Source organism: Orycteropus afer, unplaced genomic scaffold, assembly GCF_000298275.1.
Source record: "Orycteropus afer afer isolate SDZICR_OR568_19922 unplaced genomic scaffold, OryAfe1.0 scaffold00096, whole genome shotgun sequence".
Taxonomy (NCBI): domain Eukaryota; kingdom Metazoa; phylum Chordata; class Mammalia; order Tubulidentata; family Orycteropodidae; genus Orycteropus; species Orycteropus afer.
The window spans coordinates 6,930,834-6,951,687 of NW_006921683.1; the positions used below are offsets into that span (position 1 = coordinate 6,930,834).

At 39.0% G+C, this 20,854-nt stretch overlaps 1 protein-coding gene across 1 annotated transcript in view; it reads left to right on the forward strand.

Moving 5' to 3' along the window:
• Nucleotides 1-20,854, forward strand: part of FMN2 (formin 2) — a 784,241-nt gene that overhangs the window by 93,125 nt on the left and 670,262 nt on the right. Inside the window, exon 2 of the mRNA XM_042781203.1 lies at nucleotides 4,772-4,938. Coding sequence (XP_042637137.1) covers nucleotides 4,772-4,938 — 167 coding nt within the window. The remainder of the gene's footprint in view (nucleotides 1-4,771; nucleotides 4,939-20,854) is intronic.

Genomic DNA, 20,854 nt, shown 5'->3' on the forward strand with positions numbered 1-20,854 from the left:
GCCCAGCCTTCCTTCCGAGGAGTGGCTGGTGGGTTTGAACCACCAGCCTTCTGGTTAGCAGTCAAGTGCCTTAGCCACTATGCTACCAGAGCTCCCGGAGGGTTGAGTAGGCCCTGCAATTGAGATTGTGCAGGTGGTACTGATTCTGATAGTAACAAATTTGTGGCTGTAAACATGGGAATGTGTAGCTAATATGGGATGAAGGAAATGTTGGCTGGAGGCAAGGAATCATAATCTCGTGTAAGTTATCTACCTAGGTGTTTGTTTGATTAAACCCATGTGAATGTCAAAATCACAAAGTGGTGATAGAAGCAGATGTGGAAAGGAGGACATTGCAGGTGTTAGGGGGTGAAGTATTTAGTGACTAAAAAGAATAGTAATAGATTAGTAGATGACAGAGAACAAAAGGATAGCAGGTTGTCTATCTAGATGACAGGAGTTTGAAAGGAGCTAATCATTTGAAGAAGAAAAAGTCATCTGAAAGTACTTGTGTGGATCAAAAGAAACATCCACCCACTTTTTGTCCCCAAAATATGTGGGATTAGACATGAAATGACTCCACCTGAGAGGACTTCAAAAGTGAGATAGCATCAGGGACATCCACTGCTATTAATGCAAGTAGGTAAAGCTCTATTTAGAGAGAGGTTACTGCTGTGGTTTTTAAACATAGGGACTTTTTACCCCAGAAGGACACATGGTAATGTCTGGAGATACTTTCAGTTGTTACAGTTGGGAGTGCAAATGGTTAATTGCTTAGCTGCTAACCAAAAAGGTGGCAGTTGCAGGAAAAGGCCTTGTTGATCTGCTTCTGTAACGATTACCAAAATATCCATTGCCATCAAGTGGATTCCTACTCATGCGGACCCTATAGTACAGAGTAGAACTGCCACACGTGGTTTCCAAGGCTGTAATCTTTACAGAGGCCAGTGCTGCTATAACTTTCGTGAAGCAGCTGGTGGTTTTGAGCCACTGACCTTTCATTTAGCATCCAAGTGATTAACCACTGTTCTATGAGGGCTCTTCTCTGTAAAGATTATATCCTAGAAATCTCTGTGGGCAGTTCTGTTCTGTCACATGGGATTGCTGAGTCCAAAGCATCTTGATGGCACCCAAAAACAACAGTTGGGAGTAAGGGTGTGCTGCTGGCACCTAGTAGCCAGAAATGCTGCTATCCTATAACACATAGGGGAGCCTCTACAGTAAAGAATTATTTAGCCCAAGGTGTCAGTAGTTCTGTGGTTGGGAAACCCTAGGTTAAGGATTTAGGAGCATTTGTTCATTGTAGATAGTTATAGGGGCTTATACTTTATTCTCTTCCAGATTTTTCAGTAATCCCTTTGCTAATTTTTGGTGTTACATACATACTCACTCATTCACATATACACACACATGCAAGATCTTGACTCCCTTATTTCTTGTCATACACAATCTATATTATGGGAAATAACTAATTAGTTTTATGGCTATTTTCAGGGATTCTATAAGATATGTACAGTGAATATACTGTTAAGATAATTAGTCACTTGAGAATTGAGGGATGTGTTTTCTTAAGTGTTCAGTTCTACTTAGGTGCAAGCAGGGTAAGTTTTTTAGGGAAAAAAAAAAAAATTTCCCAAAACCATGTCCTAGGAGACCAGTATATGTTCTCTACTGACCTGAGGGAATGGGGATAAGATAGGCCTCTTTTGCCCTGCTTTGTCACTTTTGATGTCAGACGCAGATTTTGAGATTAGTAAAACCAGCTGATTTTCACCTTGGGGTTACCATAGGTTGGAATCAATTCCATGGCTACTGGTTGGTATTGTTTCAAAGGACTCCCTGGGTAATTCAAAAAGGGGCTCTGGTGGTGTAATAGTTAAGAAAGTTGGCTGGTAACCAGAAGGTTGGTGGTTCAAACCATCCACTGCTATCTGCTTTGCAATAGAAAGATGAGGCAATCTGTTTCTGTAAAGATTTACAGCCTTGGAAACTCAATGGGGGTCTCTGTGAGTTGAAATTGACTCGATAGCAGTGAGTTTGGTTTTTGATTTGGGTGATTCAAATGGTGAATGCATTTGGCTGCTGAGAGGGTGGCAGTCCACCCAGAGGCTCTCGAAAGAAATACCTGATGATGTGCGTTAGACAAAGCAGCCATTGAAAACCCTGTGAAGCACAGTTCTACTCTGGCACACATGAAGTTGCCATGAGTTGGAATTGACTAGATGGCAGCTAGTTTTGGTTTTATTATTTTGCAAGCAGGAAGAGGCAAGAAAATGGCATGGAGTTGGAGTTGAATCAGTGGTAACCGGTTGTGTCCTGACAGAATTTATCATTTACATGTTTGAAATTTAGCTGTTGCAACTCACAGACCTGAGCCAGCTTTTGCACAGCCCTGAGCTAAGAATGATTTTTATATTTTTAAAGTTCTTTTAAAACAAAATAACAGAAAAAGAAAAATATGGGTAGAGATGCCCACAAAGTCTAAAATATTTATTTGATGCTTTACAGAAAAAGTTTGCTGATCTTTGATATAAGATGATATTTCATCTTTTAGCTCTTGTTGTTCTTAGGTGCTGTCGAGTCAATTCTGACTTATAGCAATCCTTTGTACAACAGAACGAAACAATGCCTGATCCTGTTGCATCCTCACAATCATTGCTATGTTTGACCCCATTGTTGGTGCCACTTTGTCAGTCCATCTCATTGAGGGTCTTCTTCTTTTTCACTGATCCTCTACTTTTCTAAGCAATATCCCTCATAATGATTTCCCAAGTACATGAGACAAAGTCTCACCATCTTTGCTTCTACGAATATTCCAGCTGTACTTCTTCAAAAACAAATTTGTTTGTTTTTCTGGTGTCTACGGTATATTCACTATTCTTTGCTAACACCATAATTCCTCAGAAGGAAGGTTGGGCAATCTACTTCCATAGTGATACTACCTCAGCAACCCAAGGAGGGGTTGCTATGAGTCGGGTCCAACTCGATGGCACATAACAACAACAACAACAACAACAACAACAACAACAACAACAACAACACCATAATTCAAATGTATCAGTCATCTCATTTTGGTTCTTACTATGATGTAAATAAATTTTTGTCATAGAATGATAGTACTGTATTCATTAAAAAATGTTTATTGGTGCTTGTTATATGCAAAGACCCAGACTTGGAGAATATTTGCTGGCCATCAGGGTGCTTCTGTTTCAGTAAGGTTTTTGTTAGCTACCATTGAGTCAGGTTGACTCGTGGAGCCACCATGTACAACAGAACAAAATGCTTCCTGGTCCTCTGCCATCTTCTTGATTGTTGGTGTGTTCCAGTCCACTGTTTAAGCCACTGTGTATTTTGAGTGCCTTCACATCTGGGAGGGTCATCTTCTAGCATTATATCAGAAAATACTCTGTTGTGATTTATAGGGTTTCCATTGGCTAATCTTCCGAAGTAGATTGCCAGGCCTTTCTTCCTAGTATATATTAGTCTGGAAGCTCTGCTGATATTTTTCACCATGGATGACCCTGCTGCTACTTGAAATACCAGTGGCATAGCTTCCAGCATCATAACAACATACCAACCCGTACAGTATGAAAAACTGACAGACAGTTGGTGAGTTTAATAAGGTAGGTAGACAATAAATAAATAAACATTACACAAACAATTTTTAAATTAAAGTGATGAATTACACAAAAAAGTTAGAGAAGGATGCCAAAAAAGTGTGTAAGGGGTCATTGAACACTTTACTGGATAAATAATTTTAATCGAAATTTGAAGAATGAGTTGTCTGATTTTAGGGATGGAGCTAGAGATAATGAGGGAGCAGTTTTGACTCTCTAAGGGACTGTAGAGGTTGTTTATTTTCTCCATTGTATTTTTTTGAGTGTGCAAACAAACTAAATACATTTCTGAAGGTTGGAGAGCTAGTAGTGTGAGAAATAGATTAGGAACTGGTCCCATGACTATCAACCCTGGCTGACATTACAAACTTATAAAACACTGATGCCTGGCTCCATCTTAGGTGATTCCGATGGCCCCAGGTGATTCTAAAGTACAGCGAGGATAGAGCACCATTGTTCGTGGTGGAGCTAGGGCCCTCAACCACTGTCCTCTTCTCCTTGTGCTTCTCTTCTGTAGTCCCTTTTAAGGAAATAATAAAAGACTTGAGCTTGTCCTTACCCTAGAGTTATGTTTCTGAGGAACATCTGAGAAAATTTTGAGTTTCTGTCTTTCTCCTCTTCAGGGTGATTTTTTCTTTTTCTTCTTCTTCTGTTTTTTTAACTGGCTTGTTCTTTTCTCTTCTCATAGGTTGGTGCCTTTGCCTATCTCCCATGTCCACATTTCTCACCCCTCCCTATGGTTATGCCTGAGACTATGAATGCCAGTCTGACATTTCTTAGGTCAAATGGTGGCACACTGGGTTACTAGTTACGTTTTCAGAGAAATATCAGCTAGCAGCAGGATAAATACACAGAGGATGGAGGATGACCAATTAAATCCAAAAGCATGGGGGCTTTTTCAGGTGGAAAAGATGTACAATCTAAAACAGGGTCCATTCTCTCCTGGTGCAAGATGTATTTTTGGGTGTGGGGAAGCAAATTGGATCTTCTTTTCATATGTGGCATCTCTGGCTGCAGGCTGCAGTGTTCTCTGAGTTTGAGAGGCTCTTGAACGACAGTCGCCTTGGAAACGACATTACTCCTTCTCTGTGTTTATCTGGCTCCTCTCCTGTGGGAGTGTTTCAAGCCAGGTGATCTGCCAGTGCTCTCTCCTAATGACTGTGTTTCCTCTGCAGGGCGAACTCTGCTAGAGAAGTTGTTTAGCCAGCAGGAGAGTGCGCCTCCAGAAGAAGCAGAAAAGTTCTGCTCCCGGATCATTGCCATGGGCCTTCTGCTTCCTTTTAGTGACTGCTTCAGGGAACCGTGTAATCAGAATGCCCAGTCAAGTTCAGCTTCATTTGATGTAAGTAGGAGAATTTGTTTCTGTCTGTAAGGCAGTTTGCAGTAGAAAGAGCAAAAAGTGGTGCATTTTTTTCCCCATTCACCTTACAATTTGAAAGGTAACATTGTGATAACTCCTTCCTCCTCAGCCACTCAACAGCTGAATATGCCTGTTTCCACATTTTCCTTTTACTAGGGTATTTTTATTTTTGATTTATATTTGACAAACCTCCTTTTTGTTTAACAGAAGACTACTTTTGACAGTTTTCTAGTCTACTTTATTTCAGTGATGGTTTTAAAGTTGTGTTAAGTTAGTTTTTGTGAATTTGTTGGTACATAAATGTTCTTTCAGGTGCAAATCCACAGGGCAAGATTATTGTTCCCAGTGGCCTCAGGTTTCCATGGTCCTAGGATGCGATTTCAGTGCGTTCTTAACTCATTTATGTATTAAATATTGACACGAAGCAGCATTGTCTGCTTTCTCCACCAGCTCCCATTCACCAAGAGAGTTAATACTGCGGAACAGTAATTCAAAAATAATTCATAACGAATATCAGCACAACTGGATTTTCATTTTCAAGCCACAGTATTGATAAACTTTCCCAGGTATGTGGTACATTTGTGACATTTGTTGTGATATATATACATCTAAGAACCAGATATATAAGGATTCTCACATAGGAATTTCTCATAAGGTTTGGTTGGCTCAGGTGTGTGGGGTACAGTATTTGCAAGGCAGAATAATGATTCCTCTTCCATACGGATTAGTTATATTTCTTCCATTTCCAACAGCACCCTCTTCTCTGCATCAGCCTTTTTGAATACATGTACTTTTGATCAAGGAGTGAAATAATGATGACATTTGAAAGACAATGAAAGTGAGCTCTGGCTGAGATCAAGTTGTAGTAATAAATAATAAAGTGTTTATGTTTGCCTGTTTTTCTTTTCCTTTTCTTTACCCATTACAACCTGTCATCTTCTTTGATATCTCTTCAGAATTAGGAAAATAAATCATTAGTCCTATGAAATATTGAAAGGTTTTCTTCATACCTGCCATTTGAAAGAAAATCCTCCAGGAGGTGCTGTAACTTGTTAAACTGCTTTCATAAGATTTTCTTTTGATGTTTTTCTTGCTATAATTTTTTATGAATGACATGGCAGGTAATTATTGCTGTTATTGTTGTTAGCTGCTTTCAAGTTGGGCCCTGATTCATGATGACTCCATGCACAGCTGAAGGAAACACTGCCTAGTCCTACACCACCATCCTCATTATCCATTGCCAATTGGACTGTTGTGATCCGTGCGGTTTTCACTGGCTGATTTTCAGAAGTAGATCACTAAACCTTTCCTCCATCTTTGCCCATCTTAGTCTAGAAGTTCTGCTGTAACCTCTTCAGCAACATAGCAAAATACAAACCTCCACTGAGGGGTGGGTAGTGGCTGTACATGAGGTGCATTGGTGGTTCCCTCATGGATGGCAAGAATTCTGCCACTGAACTGCCAGTACTGTGTAGATCTTTTTTCCTCTTATGGAAAGAATTGCATAATTTAAATTTTTCCCCTGCTCCTCTGTGAAAGGTGTGTGTTATTGTAGAGACATGACCTGAGGATTGTCTTGGGATAAAAGTGTTGTACAGCTATTTTCTAGAAAACACATAAATTTGGCAAGTTGAAATTGTAATAAATATAGTACAGATATTTACAGACATTTAAGCTGCCATGTCATTAATAAAAAGTCTAGTGATAAAAGCTATTGCCAAATTAACTGCATTTTTTTCCCCATTTAAAGTAAAGAAGTCAACAGCTTTATCAGTCAATAAGTGTGGAACTGAATAAACTGAAAAAAAAAAAAAAAAATAACAAACCAGAGTAATCATATTCCTCATTTTCACATCAACTACCCTGGTTGCTTCTTTTGCCCTACCTCCCCTAATAACTTTCTTCCAGCTATGTTAGTGAGGAGAACAGCAGGAGGTGGAGTGGAGAGTGAAAAGCAAATGACAGATAAATAAAATCTCTTAATATTATACAGTAACTATATAGGATTTCATTTTCTCCTTATTTTTTTTTTTTTGTTGGCTTTGTACTACCTTTACACCCTTCTCCCTAAATTGAAAACAAAACAAAAAAAATAATAAATCAAAGGTACTCTAGTATGAAACAATTCCATATACTTGATTAGCAGTTCCATTACAGAACTATGCATTTATTGTATGCATGCATAGTCAAGGATTTTCTTCAAAATCCAGAAGAGATAACGTGAGGAAGTAGTGCAGACTCAGTCATTAATGAGGAATGAGGAGGAATGTAGTTATTTGTGGGGAGAGAAGTTTGTAATTAGTCTCTCTGATGATTTCCAAAAAATAGCTAGGGAGGATTTCTAACCAGCAATTCTTTTGAGGATAGTTGCCCTCTGAGATAGAATACCCTGTGGGAATAAGCTCATAACTTGGTACATTTCCCAGCCCCTTGACTTTCTCTCTCCCCTATAAACATCTAATCCCTTTTTATCTCTCCTTCTCTTTTCATTTGCACATGTGATTAGAGGAACAAAAATCTTGAGTTTGGAAATTTTACTTCAGCAAACCCTTCTAATTTTTAGTTCTGTGTTATTTTATATATTGAACAGGGCCTACCATTTTGCTTTATAAGGTATTGTGGTGTAGTGCCTAAGGCATTTGATTGCTAACCAGAAAGCTGGCAGTTCAAACCCACCAGCTACTCCTTGGAAGGAAAATTGGGCAGTCTACTTCTGTAGAGACACTGCCTCAGAAACCCAAGGAGGGGTTGCTATGAGTCTAATTGACTTGATGGCAGTGAGTTTGGTTTGGTGTTGGTAGAAAATAAAGGACTCTTACTATTTTAACTCATTTGAAGGTTAAAGAACTTTGAAAGATAAAACTGGTTTGGGTGATAATGTTTATTCACTTACAGGTATTTACCAAATTTATTCTATATGCCACATAGTGTTTCAGGCTCTGAAGATGTATTATTGAACAAAATAAAAGAGATTCTGTCCTCCTGAAACTTATTCCCTATTTAGGGTAGAGAGAGAGAGATAAAAAACAAATGAAAGCATGTTGTTGTTGTTGCTATATGCCATTGAGTCAGACCCGACTCATAGCGACTCCTCCTTGGGTTTCTGAGGCAGTATCACTATGGAAGTAGATTGCCCAACCTTCCTTCTGAGGAATGGCTGGTGGGTTTGAACCACCAGCCTTCTGGTTAGCAGTCAAGTGCCTTAGGTACTATGCTACCAAAGCATAGGTAATTTAATTCATGTCAGGTATTAGTAAGTACTGAAGTGATATGTAGAGTGAAAGGGGTGAAGTAGGATAAATTTAGAGGGAAGCATCTCTAAGGACCTTGTTAGGTAAGATGTGAATGATGGTGAGCTATGAGTGAGGTCTGATGGAAAGCCATTCCAAGAAGAACTAGCAGCTGGTACAAAGGGCCTGGCTAGAGTACATGTGTGGCTTTAGATAAGGAGCAGCCCAAGGGCTAATGTAGTTAATGCTTAGTGAGATGAGGACAGAAAGGTCACAAGAGCCCCATTGCGTAGGGTCTCACAAGCCATGCAAGGAGTATGATATGTGTGTGTGTGTGTGTGTGTGTGTATTTAATTGGGAGCTTTTGGGAGGTTTTGTGCAGGGAAAGAACTTATTTGCTTTATATTTAACATGGATCACTCTGCCTGGTCTTTGGATAATAGAATAAAGGGGGCAGAAGTAGAAACAGGTACACTAGTTGGCTATTGCAGTAATTGAATGAGGGATATTGAGAGTAATGTGGATGAGGATGATGAGAGAAGGATAAAGAATCTATGAATGTGGAATACATTTGAGAAATAGAGCCGATAGGACCATCTAATGGGTTAGATATGGGGTGAAGGAAAAAATAAAGATTACTTCTTGGTTTTTTGCTTTAAGCAACTGGGTGGATGGATGATAGTGCCATTTTCTGAGATAGAGAAGACAGGGGTAAACTAAGGAGAGAACTGGTACCCGTTATATACTTTGCTTGAAAATAATTCTATTTACTTAGAAAACTAATACCTAGCATATTACCTGACAGACATTAGGTTTTGCTTTTTGCTGAGTAGAATGATACTGACTTTATTAGCTGATCAAAATCAGGGCCATGATACTTAATTTCAGCTATCGACAGGTCTGGTGTTGACTTTCATAAAACAGAAGTGAAAATGGAGTTTCTTTAAGAACTTAGTAATTTTATCCCATTTTCTCTTTCTCTTTCCATTCTCTGATATATCCTCACATTTGCCTTTTACTTTTCCCCCCTTCTTCTTCTTCTTTTCTTTTAATCACAAATAGAATGCTAAACTAGAGGCATTCTAAAGCTAGTGGAGTGAAACACAGCGATAGTGGTATTGCTTGCTACTTGCTGCTTGCTGTTTAGTAGATTATATTGCTGAGTTTGGGATTATAGTGCTTTTTTTTTTTTAAATCTGAAGACTTTTTTTTCCTTTTGGAACTCATTCTAATCATCTCTGTTAAGTGTGAGAAAAAATATCTTTCCTGAAAATGTTACCACAGTTTCCGAATCCTTATAAATACAAAACCCTAGTATAATATTCCATATAATTTAAAGTTTTCCATCACTGTCATGCTTCCTGTGGACAAGGCATGCCAATCTTCAGCAGAATGCTGACCACAAACCCCATAATCATTGCCTGTTTGGATGTGGATATAGGTCATTTCAAGAACAAGGCCAGTATATAATCCCTTTAAGACTCCTTTTCCTTTGAATGCCTTTATTCATAATTGGATCTCTTTTTTCTAGGTCATATTCACCAGCAGCTGTTTTTCACCAAACCATAGTTACCTTATATAATTGTGGATTATCTCTTAGCAAGCTCTTTAAGGATTTCTTCAATTATATCTATGTCAGATATCACATTATCCGTTTACCGCATAAAAAGTAAAGCAAATTTACTTGGCCCAAGGATTTGGCAGGAGTATGTGGTTATACCTACTTAATCCTTTATGAGCTGTTAGATCTTAAATATCTTTCTAGTAGAATATTTTTGGATTTATGTTTTTGGATGCTAGACTCTTTTGGATTTGGCAGATCTATATTTTCTAAATGTGTGGTAATCCCTGTGCTTAGCAGACGAGCAAGAGCTCTTGATGACATAGATTTGGATGTGTGTATTAGTAAGGCCTGTGTTACAGAGAAGGAAGACATGAAAATTCAAGGCAAAAAAGGAATAAAGGAAACATGATCTTGAACCTGTTGAAAGATAAGTCATTATTCAAAACCAACACCAGCCATTACCAGACAACTAATGAAGTATATTCTCCTTGCAGTCAGTCACCAGTAGCCAGAAAGAAAACTTAAGTGAACATACAGAAATGATCATTTGTATTTGAGTTACTATTTGACTTTTTTTTTTCAGTGTGACAAGAATAGACACTATTTAGTCAAATCCATACAAATCATTTCCTGAGAAACAGTAGAAAGCTGTGTTACATCTCCCAGAACTAATAATACATACATATATACATCTATTATCTGTCTTACTGTGGTGGCTTATGTGTTCCATGATGCTGGAAGCTATGCCACTCGTATTTCAAATACCGGCAGGAGCACTCATGATGGACAGGTTTCAGCAGAGCATGCAGACTAAGACAGACTAGGAAGAAAAGGCCTGCTCTTCTGCTTCTGAAAATTAACCAATAAAAATGTTACTGATTATAGGAGAATATTGTCTGATACAGTGACAGAAGTGAGCTACTTAGGCTAGACAAAAACCCACTGCAATTGTGGTAGTTAAGGTTGTGTGTCAACTTGGCTGGGACTGGTTGAGTGGCTAGACAGCTGGTGATAGTTATTTCCCATGATGAGACTGGCAATCAGTTCTGTGGTGGAATCTAACCCAAGCAGCTGAGTACCAGCTTTAGGGATGTGGTCTGCTTCCCGTATATAAGAAGCAGCTTTGGGAATGATCTCTAGCTTATGGCATGCTTGAACCTTGCATGTCGCTAAGTCTTTGTTCAGTTGCCTGCCATGCTCTGCCAAATTTTGGACTTCCAATAGACTTGAATCAGTGGACTGCCGTGTTGTTTGGTAACATAGGGACTGTGCCATTTTATTTGTCAACCTTGGGCTTGTTAGCCTCAGCAGCCAGTAGCTGCCTGAGTGAAGAGATACCTCTAGCTTGAATGGACTGGGAGCAAAAGGCAGAGCTGAAGCCCAAGGGCACCAGCTGCTCTGAAGGAGAAAGATGAGGCAGTTTACTTCTGTAAAGATTTACAACCTTGGAAACCATATGGGGTAGTTCTACTCTCTCCTATAGTTTTGCTGAGTCAGAATCGACTCTATGGCAGTGAGTTTTTATGCAACCTTGGACAAATGGCTTAATTTCTCTAAGTTTCAGGTCCTTCTTCTGTAAAATGTAGAAAAAGAAAGTAGTTTCTGAGTGAGAGGAAAGAGATGAATGCAAGTAAAGTATTTTGTACAATATTTAATATTGTCATATTGTAAATATTCAATATATGTTAATTATCATCCTATATCATAATCCTGTTTGGAGGTCCAATGGAGATATACAGTAGGAGGAGCATAGGAGAAGGTGAAGGAAGTTCTCATTGATAGCTAAGGAGATATTTTTACTTGGAGTAAGATTTTTGGAGATAAGTAAGTGTTTACTGAAGGGGCAGCTGTAAAAGGAGAAATCCATACCCTAGGCAGCACATATAAAGCTGCTGGAGATGCAAATAAGCATAATATAAATGTATTTTGGGATTGTAAACTTGGAGAATGATATGTAAAAGAAGGTTAGACTGGTAAACAAGAACATTTGTATTATTCTGTAGATGCCTTTGAATAATTTTGACTAGTTAACCAAAAACAAACTTGATTTCATAAACTATCACTCTGGTGGCAGATTCAAGAATGAATTAAAGTTAAAACTAGTGTCTGGGTGATCAGTAAAAGTGAAACGTGTCTACTGAATAATGCTTGCCTGAGGAGCTGTGGTGGTGTAGTGGTTAAGGCATTTGGCTGCTAACCAAAAGATCAATAGTTCAAATCCACCAGCTGCCCCATGGAAGAAAGATGAAACAGTCTACTTCCATAAAGATTTGCAGCCTTGGAAACCTAGTGGGGTTGCTGCGAATCGGAATCAACTTGATGGCAGTGAGTTTGTTGTTTTTTGGTAAGCTAAAATAGAAGGAGCTCTGGTGGTACAGTGCCTAAGGCATTTGATTACTAATCAGAAGGTGGCTTAAACCCTCTGCAGAAGGAAGATGGGGCAACCTACTCTCATAAAGATTTACTCCCTCGGAAACCCAATGTTGCTTTGAGTCAGGATTGACTCGATGGCAGTGGGTTTGGTTTTTTGGGTTTTGGAAAACTATCAGAGAGGCAGTGGGGACGGAAAGGAGACAGAAATGGGGAATGTTTAGGAGTTATAATTGACAGAACTTGCCATTTGATTGGTTGTGGCAGAAGTAAAGGAGTAGATGACTTTTTTTTTAAATTATTTTATTTATTTGTTTTTTGTTGTTGAATATATATACAGCAGAACACACACCATTCAGCAATTTCTACATGAACAATTCAGTGACATTGGTTATATTCTTCAAGTTGTGTAACCATTTTCACGCTCCTTTTCTGAATCATTCCTCCTCTGTTAAAAGAATCTCCCTGCCCCTTAAGCTTCATGTCTAATTTTTCAAGTTGCTATTGTCAGTTTGATCCTATATAAACATTTAAAAGAACACAATGCTCAAGGCAGAATTCTTTATTAATTAAGCTAAATTATTTGATAATGCGGAGTCCCGGTAGCACAGTGTTTAAGGGCTCAGCTGCTGACCGTAGCACAGTGTTTAAGGGCTCAGCTGCTGACCTAAAGGTTGGCAGTTCGAACCACCAGCCACTCCATGGGAGAAACACGTGGCAGTATACTTCTCTAAAGATTATGGCTTTGAAACCACTATGGGACAGTTCTCTGTTCTATACACTCTATTGTTTTGAATCAGGATAGACTTGATAGCAACAGGTTTGTTTTTTTTTTAGTTTCTTATTGTTTGGTTTAGAGAAGACTTCATAGGATATTTGGTTTAAGGTTTAAGGTTTAAAAGTTATCTCAGTGCAATAGTTGTAGGTGTTTTATTCAGCTTCCGTCGCTCTATAAAGTCTGGATTCCATGAGATTTTGAAATTTTGTTCTACTTTCTGCCTTTTGATTAGGATTCTTTTATAGACTTTTTTGTCAAAACTTTCAGTAATGGTACTGGGCACTATCCATTTTTTCTGGTGTCATGGCAAAGGAAGGAGTTAGTTGCTCATGGAGTCCATCAGCCATGTATTGCCTTTCCTCCTCCTATTCCTAATCTCTTTATTCCCCTGTTGTCCCAGATGAATAGAGACCAATTGTACTTTGGAGGCTGCTTGCAAACTTTTAGGTCCCCCGGACTCTGTACAAAATGATAGGAGGTAGAGTGGAAGCACAAAACACAGTATTAGGCCAGTTAATTGGGATGTCCTGTGAAACCATGAGCTAAGACTCACAAACCAAGAAACCAAAGCCCATGAGGTGTTTGTAAGCAGCCTAACAGTTGCTTTTTTATTTTTTTAAAATTTGTATCCCATAACTGCCAACACAAATTTTCACATGGATACAATTTATTGACAAATTATATTAGTCAGCTTTGCAAAACCCTTATCCTTAATCAGTGTATAGTTTCCATGACTGTAAACAAAAATCCAGTACTCCATAAGCAATGCTACCCTGTCCCTGCCTCCCTTCTCCCTCCTTTGGTAACCACTAGTAAGCTTCGATCCATATACATTTGCATTCCTGGATTTTTGATTGGTATCTCTATAGGTTGATGGTGATACTCTACTATGAATCAAACTACTAACTAAGGAACATATTGCCAGAAAGGTGATAATTCTCTCTTGGACATATGGAATTTATTGTTCTTTAGGACATCATGGTGGCCATTCTTACAGGGCAAGGGAACTGTTATTGCTGGCATAGACTATATGTTCTATGCTAAAACAATAAGCAGATCAATCTAATAAATTAAGAGAAAGTAGAGGAATCAAATGATTAAGGTTCTTGACAAAAATGAATAATAGGTAGTGGAGATTCAGAGAGAATAGATCCATAGGAGGTTGTGGCCATTGGGAAGGATATTGATATTTAAGATTTCAGAGGTGGAACTGTTCTACTGATTCCAAAGTCTAATAAATGGAATGTAATGCCCATTGCTATTGCAATTGAGAAATTCCAAAGTGTTGTCTCATAAGACTGTGGAGGAGACCCTGGATTAGGTGATAGAATCCTTGAGTGTAGGGTGTGCTGAGTAGGTCAGTAAATGACTGATTTGAGAAGAGATACATGATAATACTCGTGGATGATATAGGCTTCAAATGTAAGGAAGTTTTTACACAGGGTAGAATTAGAATACAGTGGCTGCGACAATGGGCTCAAGTATAGCAAGGATCATGGAGCTGGTGTGAGATTGAGCGGTGTTTCACTCTGCTGTGCATGGGGTTGCTATGAGTTGGAAGTGACTCGATGGTACCTGACAACAACAGATTATGAGACCACATTATATGAGGGTAACCATGGAAAATTCAGTTTTCACTTTCAGTCTTTTCTTGCTTGGATTATTGTATTGGGCTTTTGCCTAGCTTCTTTGTGCTTGTCCATTACTGGTTTCCAGTCCAACAACAAATAAACAACAGCAACACATTGCTGTTGAGTTGGATCCAACCCCTCCTTGGTTTCCAAGGCCGTATCACTATGGAAGTAGATTGCCCAACTTTCCAGTCTTCTTATTACAGCAGTTCTTAACTGGGGACAGTGTTGCCCTCCAGGGTAGATTTGATAATGTCTGCGGATATTTTTGGTTATCACAGTGAGGGGGTGTATGATGGGCATCTAGTGGATAGAGTCCAGGGATGCTGCTAACCATCCTACATTAGGATGCTGCTAAATAGTCCAATGCAGAATTATTTTGTGATGTACATCTGATTATATGATTTTCCTACATAACGTCTTACTTGTTCCTCTTTCACAAAGAAATCCAAATTTCTGGTACCTCCAGAAATTCTCCTGCCTTAACCATTTTCCTACTTCCCCAGCTCAGGATCCACTTCCTCTTCTGTCCTAAATTCTGTTCTCCAATGTATTGAAGTTCTTTTGGTTTTTCCAACTGTTCAGACTTTCTCTCACTTCTGGGGCTCATTAGGTACCACTGCTTCTGCTCCTATTGTTATTTTCTAGTTAAGTTCTACTCTTTTATAATATGTTGGTGGCCAATAAACACATGAGGAATTGCTGATGATCCTTAGCCGTTAGAGGGAGGCAAATCAAAACAATGATGAGATATCATCTTACCCCAGCAATAATGTTGTTATTATTGTTATGTGCCCTCGAGCTGGACCGACTCATAGCGACCCCTCCTTGGGTTTCCAAGGCAGTATCACTATGGAAGTAGATTTCCCAATCTTCCTTCCGAGGAGTGGCTGGTGGGTTTGAGCCACCAGCCTTCTGGTTAGCAGTCAAGTGCTTTAGGCACTACGCTACCAGAGCTCCTCCCAGCAATAATAGCAAAGTTCAACAAGACAGAAAATAACAAATGCTGGCGAGGTTGCAAAGAGATTGGAACTCTCGTACACTACTGGTGGGACTGTAAAATGGTACAACCATTGTGGATAATGGTATGACATTTCCTTAAAAAAACTGAAAATAGAAATACCATTTGAACCAGCAATTCCACTACTAGGAATATATCCTAAAGAGGTGAGAGAAAGGACATGAACAGACATATACACACCTATGTTCATCACAGCACAATTCACTATAGCAAAGAGATGGAAACAACCTAAATGTCCATGAACAGAGAAATGAATAATGAAACTATGGTACATTCACACAATGCTACATTAAATAATATTTACGAATACATGAATCATCTCACAATGTAGATGAATCTGGAGGACATTATGCTGAGTGAAATAAGTCAGTCACAGAAGGACAAATACTGTATGAGCCTATTACTGTAAAAAGTCAAGGAAGAGTTTGCTTAGGGAAAGGAACTCACTTTGTAGGTCACTGGGGATGAGAGGGAAGGGGAGGGGAAAATTTCAGACTATTTGGGGGCCACACGCTGAGTTGGGTAAGGAGAGGAATGGTATAGGCAGAGTCTGTGACCAGCATGATAACACGGAAAGGGAGGACACTGAAATGTGTATATAAGACATAAATGACAGAGGCTAATACCAGTATATGCACAATGCTGCATTACCACTAACACCAAACACCAGGATACAGATAAATGCATAGATAACTGAGAAGATCAGATGGAGATCAGCAAACAGGAATGTACCCTAGACCTATGATAGATTTAACTGAAGATAATCTTGCTTAGATACTGCTGATACAAAATAACCACAATCATTACAGAAGCAACAGAAGACAGAGTTGGAGTAATCCCCCAGAGACAGCTAAACACCTTGGGAGAGAGAACCACTGGGCCTGCCAACTCAGGACCGTAGTATTGGGGAACAGTGAGCTCAATTGGCACAACATAATACATAAAAATCTTGTTCCACAACCTACTTTGGTGAGTAGCGACTGGGGTCTTAAAAGTTTTTGAGTGGCCATCTCCTCTGAAGTGAAGAAAAGTGAATAAAATCAAGGGCATTTGGAAACAATTAGTCCAACGATATGATGGACCTTAAGACCAGAAGAATTACATGGTGCCTGGCTACCAATGTCAACCACTCAGGAAGGGATCAAAATTGGAGATCCTAGATAGAGTTGGAGGAAAAACATGGAACAAAATTAAAAAACACAATAATGACCAGAATTACTGATCAGATGGTGTCTGGTGAAACACCCAAGATACCCTTTGGGTCTGGGATTGGACTCACTTCCAAGGGCTGGCTCTCAGCCCAACAGTAGAAAGACTTATGCAGAACACCCAACCCAGGGCGATGCACCCACCTAATCTATGGAGATATTCCCCTTGGAGCAATCAGCCACGGGGCACCAGAGGGGGAGCATTCACATGGAGGGAAAGCTGGACAGACAGGAGTCCATAGTTAAGAAGGGCACAGGAGGGGGGTTGCAGGGAAGGGAAGGGAGCAGAGTGGGTTAGGGTTGGGGGTGGCAATGAGGGAGTGAAATCAGATGTGTACAAACTATTCAGTGTGAAACAAATTCTGCTCTCTAAATTTGAACCCAAAGCACAATTACAAAAAAAACGAGTTCTACTCTTTTTTTATCAGTGCTGTTTGCTCAGTTAAATATCATCCTCTCTTAGAAGCTTTCTTTAACCATCTAGGTCAGTATTGTCCCCTCTCAAGGAACTTATCACATATAATTAGCTATTTACCCTGTAATGCTTCAATGCAAATTAATTTTTATGTGAAGTGTCCCCCTGAGTGGGCAGTGCTACATACTTATGTTTACCTGGCAGGTCTTCCCACTTTCCTCTATGAAGGGATGGTTAAAGGCAGACTCTAGTCCTAGAATGTACGTTCCAATTCCATCTCTTTCAATTACTTAATAGGTTAGGGCCTTCATCCAAGTTCCCAGATTAAGTTTTCTTTTTCATCTGTAATAATAGTGCCTTGCACATAATAAGTACTGGTGAATGTTAGCAATTTCTGTTTTTAATTGGTAGCTTTCAAGTACCTATCACTGAATCTTGCATAGCTGTTCAATAAATATGCCTTGATTTCATGAAGAAGATGGCTTTAAGGAGTCAGTGATAGAGGGGAAGAGGAACTGGAAACTCTAGTAAGTCAGTAGTCTTGAATGATGCAGTGTTAACTAGTTTAATAATCTTGAAAACACTTAGAGGGTAAGAAGATGGAAGGGGGGAATGGAATATAAATTTGTTGAGGAGTTGACTCTGTATTGGGTCTCTGTATGGAAGAGCTTCTGGGATCATTGCCATCCTTCTTTCTTAGCCATTTACTGCAGTAACCACTGTGTTCTTCTTCTGTTCCTTCTCCCCCACATCTTTCTGGGTGTTGGTAGAGTGGAATGGAAAAGGAAAGACAGGAGGAGCAGCTATGGGTGAGAGGTAACTACAAATTGTGAAAGTGAATTAATTGTTCCCACTTGGTTTTATTTTTATGACCACTCCATAGTAGCTACCTTTTTCCCTGTTTTTTTTTTTTTTTAATTTTTTTCTGTAGATGAATTACAGTCACATATTAGCACATAACTTACTTATTTGTGGCTTTAGCTGTCTTGTGTGTATATATATACAAATGTCTGGCATTGTTTCTAGATAAATGTTTATGAATGAATGAAAGTACTGCCTTCTATAACACTGCATCAAAGAAGAAGGACATCTATTTCATGCAGAATTTCCAAAACAGAACCACATAGAGCCCTTTGGGTTTGGAAGATTGGTTTGGAAACAATCAATAAATATCAACAGGAAGAAATCTCCTTGCTATTTTTAGTTTTCTTGAAGAGGTATTTTTTTCGACCAATTTTACTTTTAGTTATAAAATTTATTTTGTAAGACATGATAAGTAGTATGTTAAAAAGATCTAACTTGATTTCTTTCTCTGAAGGCTGTACTTGTTTAGCTTTACAAAAATTGCCCTGTGCTGGTAACCTTTGTTTACCACAGAATTGACTATATTGTCAAATGATGTCTCATATGTTTATAGTCATATAGTTCAGTCTAAACTAGAAGTCTTTTAATAATATACTTTAAATGTTGTTATGTCTTGGTTTCCATCATTTTATAAAGAGCTCTGCTACATTATTTTTATCCCTACATTTATAGCAATTTGTCCCCAGTTATATGGTAATATAATTGGATCCTGTGGTAATCATACTGAAGCTTCCATACATGGGAGTTGAAGCACATACATTTTAATATTATTTTTTTAATGAATCATGAATTTGTAAATTTTAATATATGCAGCTCTTTGTCCTTTTTATGCTAGGAGGCAAAACAGATTTTTTCCCTTTCCTGATCAATGGAAGCGTATTGGTGCAAGTGTAATAATGGTAATTATTGTTATTCCCTTCACCACAAGTTTTCTGAGCCTGGAGAAAATGTCACTTGTACTTTGTGGATTTTAGAATTATTCCCAACCATAACTTCATTGAAGTTTAGAAAAATGAAGTTTTTACTTTTATTTTGTTATTAGGATTTGGGTGAAGATTTACAGAGTAAATTCACTTTTCATACAGCAGTTCACATATACTTTGTCTCATGTCATTGACCAAAATTTACAATGCAGCAGCTCCCCTCCCTCTTCCTCCCCATAGTTACCTCCTCCCAGTGTCCATCCCTTCATACTCTTCTGCACCCTGAGCTATCTCCCTGTGCATAAGCAGCCCTTCCTTCTCCCATGATTGTTCTCTCCAGGGCGTGTGTCTACTTGAGGTAAATGTTTAACTCACATGCCTGTACTGTGTTTGGCTGGAATCCACAGTTGTGGGTTCAATTCCAGACCTGACGGGCAGCTAGGGGCCATAGTCTCAGTGGTTACACCAGGCTCTATTGGACCAGCAAACCTGGTCCCCACCTTCCTCTTGAAAAATGAAGTTTTTAAAACAGAGTCACGCGTTTTAAGGCACTGACATACTTTCTAATTGGTGATTTGCTTTTTCTCGTTTTAAGAGGACTATTGCTGCTTCAAATATTCATTTTGGCTTTCACAATTGGTCCTTTTTATCACCCATTTGGCAAACAGTGTTGGATGACTCAGAGTTCATTTTGAATTAATATGGTGGACTTTTATTAAAATGAGTGACTCGGCCCAACTTTTTTTGTCATGATTTTCTTTTCTTAGCCTTCTCATGGATATGTTTTGAATATTAATTAGTTTTGTTGATGTGACTTGCATTTTTGTGGCCTTCCTTTACTTAACTCAAGAGCCAGGAAAAGTGTTGAATTGTTAATTTATGGCAAGTTGAAGGTGTACCTTTTACTGAGAAAATGGTACCCAACCAGAAGTTTAGAGGTTTTGCCTCCCTGATATTTCCCAAACTTTGGAAATCTGAAAGAAATTTATTCCATTTATTATCTTTGTTTCCTTAATCAGAGGTTGACAGACTTTATCCATAATGGGCCAGAGAGCAAATATTTTTTTTTTAATAGGTATTTTACAGTTTTTGTGACAATTATTCCACTCTGCTTTTAGAGTGTTAAAGCAGTCATGTTGTTGTTGTTTTGTGTTGTTGAGTCAGCCCTGACTCATAGCGAACCCTCCTTGGGTTTCCGAGGCAGTATTACTACAGAAGTAGGAATGCCCAACCTTCCTTCTGAGAAGTGGCTTGTGGGTTTGAACTGCCAGCCTTCTGGTTAGCAGTCAAGTGCCTTAGGTACTATGCTACCAGAGCTCCTAAAGCAGTCATAGGCAACAGTAAATTAGACAGTGAGCATGACTGTGTTTCCTAAGAAATCTTTATTTACAAAAACAGGCAACTGGCCAGATGTGGCCCCATAGCCATAGTTTGCTAACCTTTTGTCCAAATCATACTCAAACCAAACCAAACCAAACCAAACCAAACCAAACCAAACAAAAACAAACTCACTGCCATCGAGTCAGATCCGTCTCATAGTGACCCCTCCTTGGGTTTCTGAGGCTATATCACTATGGAAGTAGATTGCCCAACTTTCCTTCTGAGGAGTGGCTGGTGGGTTTGAACCACCAGCCTTCTGGTTAGCAGTCAAATGCCTTAGGTACTATGCCCCAGAGGTAATGTATTAAAAAAAGTAAATTTATTATGTGAGTTGAACTTCTTCTTCTTTTTTTTTTTTTGTCTCTAACTATGTTCAGTCACGGGAGCTCTGGTAGCATAGTGGCTAAGTCACTTGCCTGCTAACCAGAAGGCTGACGGTTCAAACCCACCAGCCACTCCTCAGAAGGAAGGTTGGGCAATCCTACTTCCGTAGAGATACTGCCTCGGAAACCCA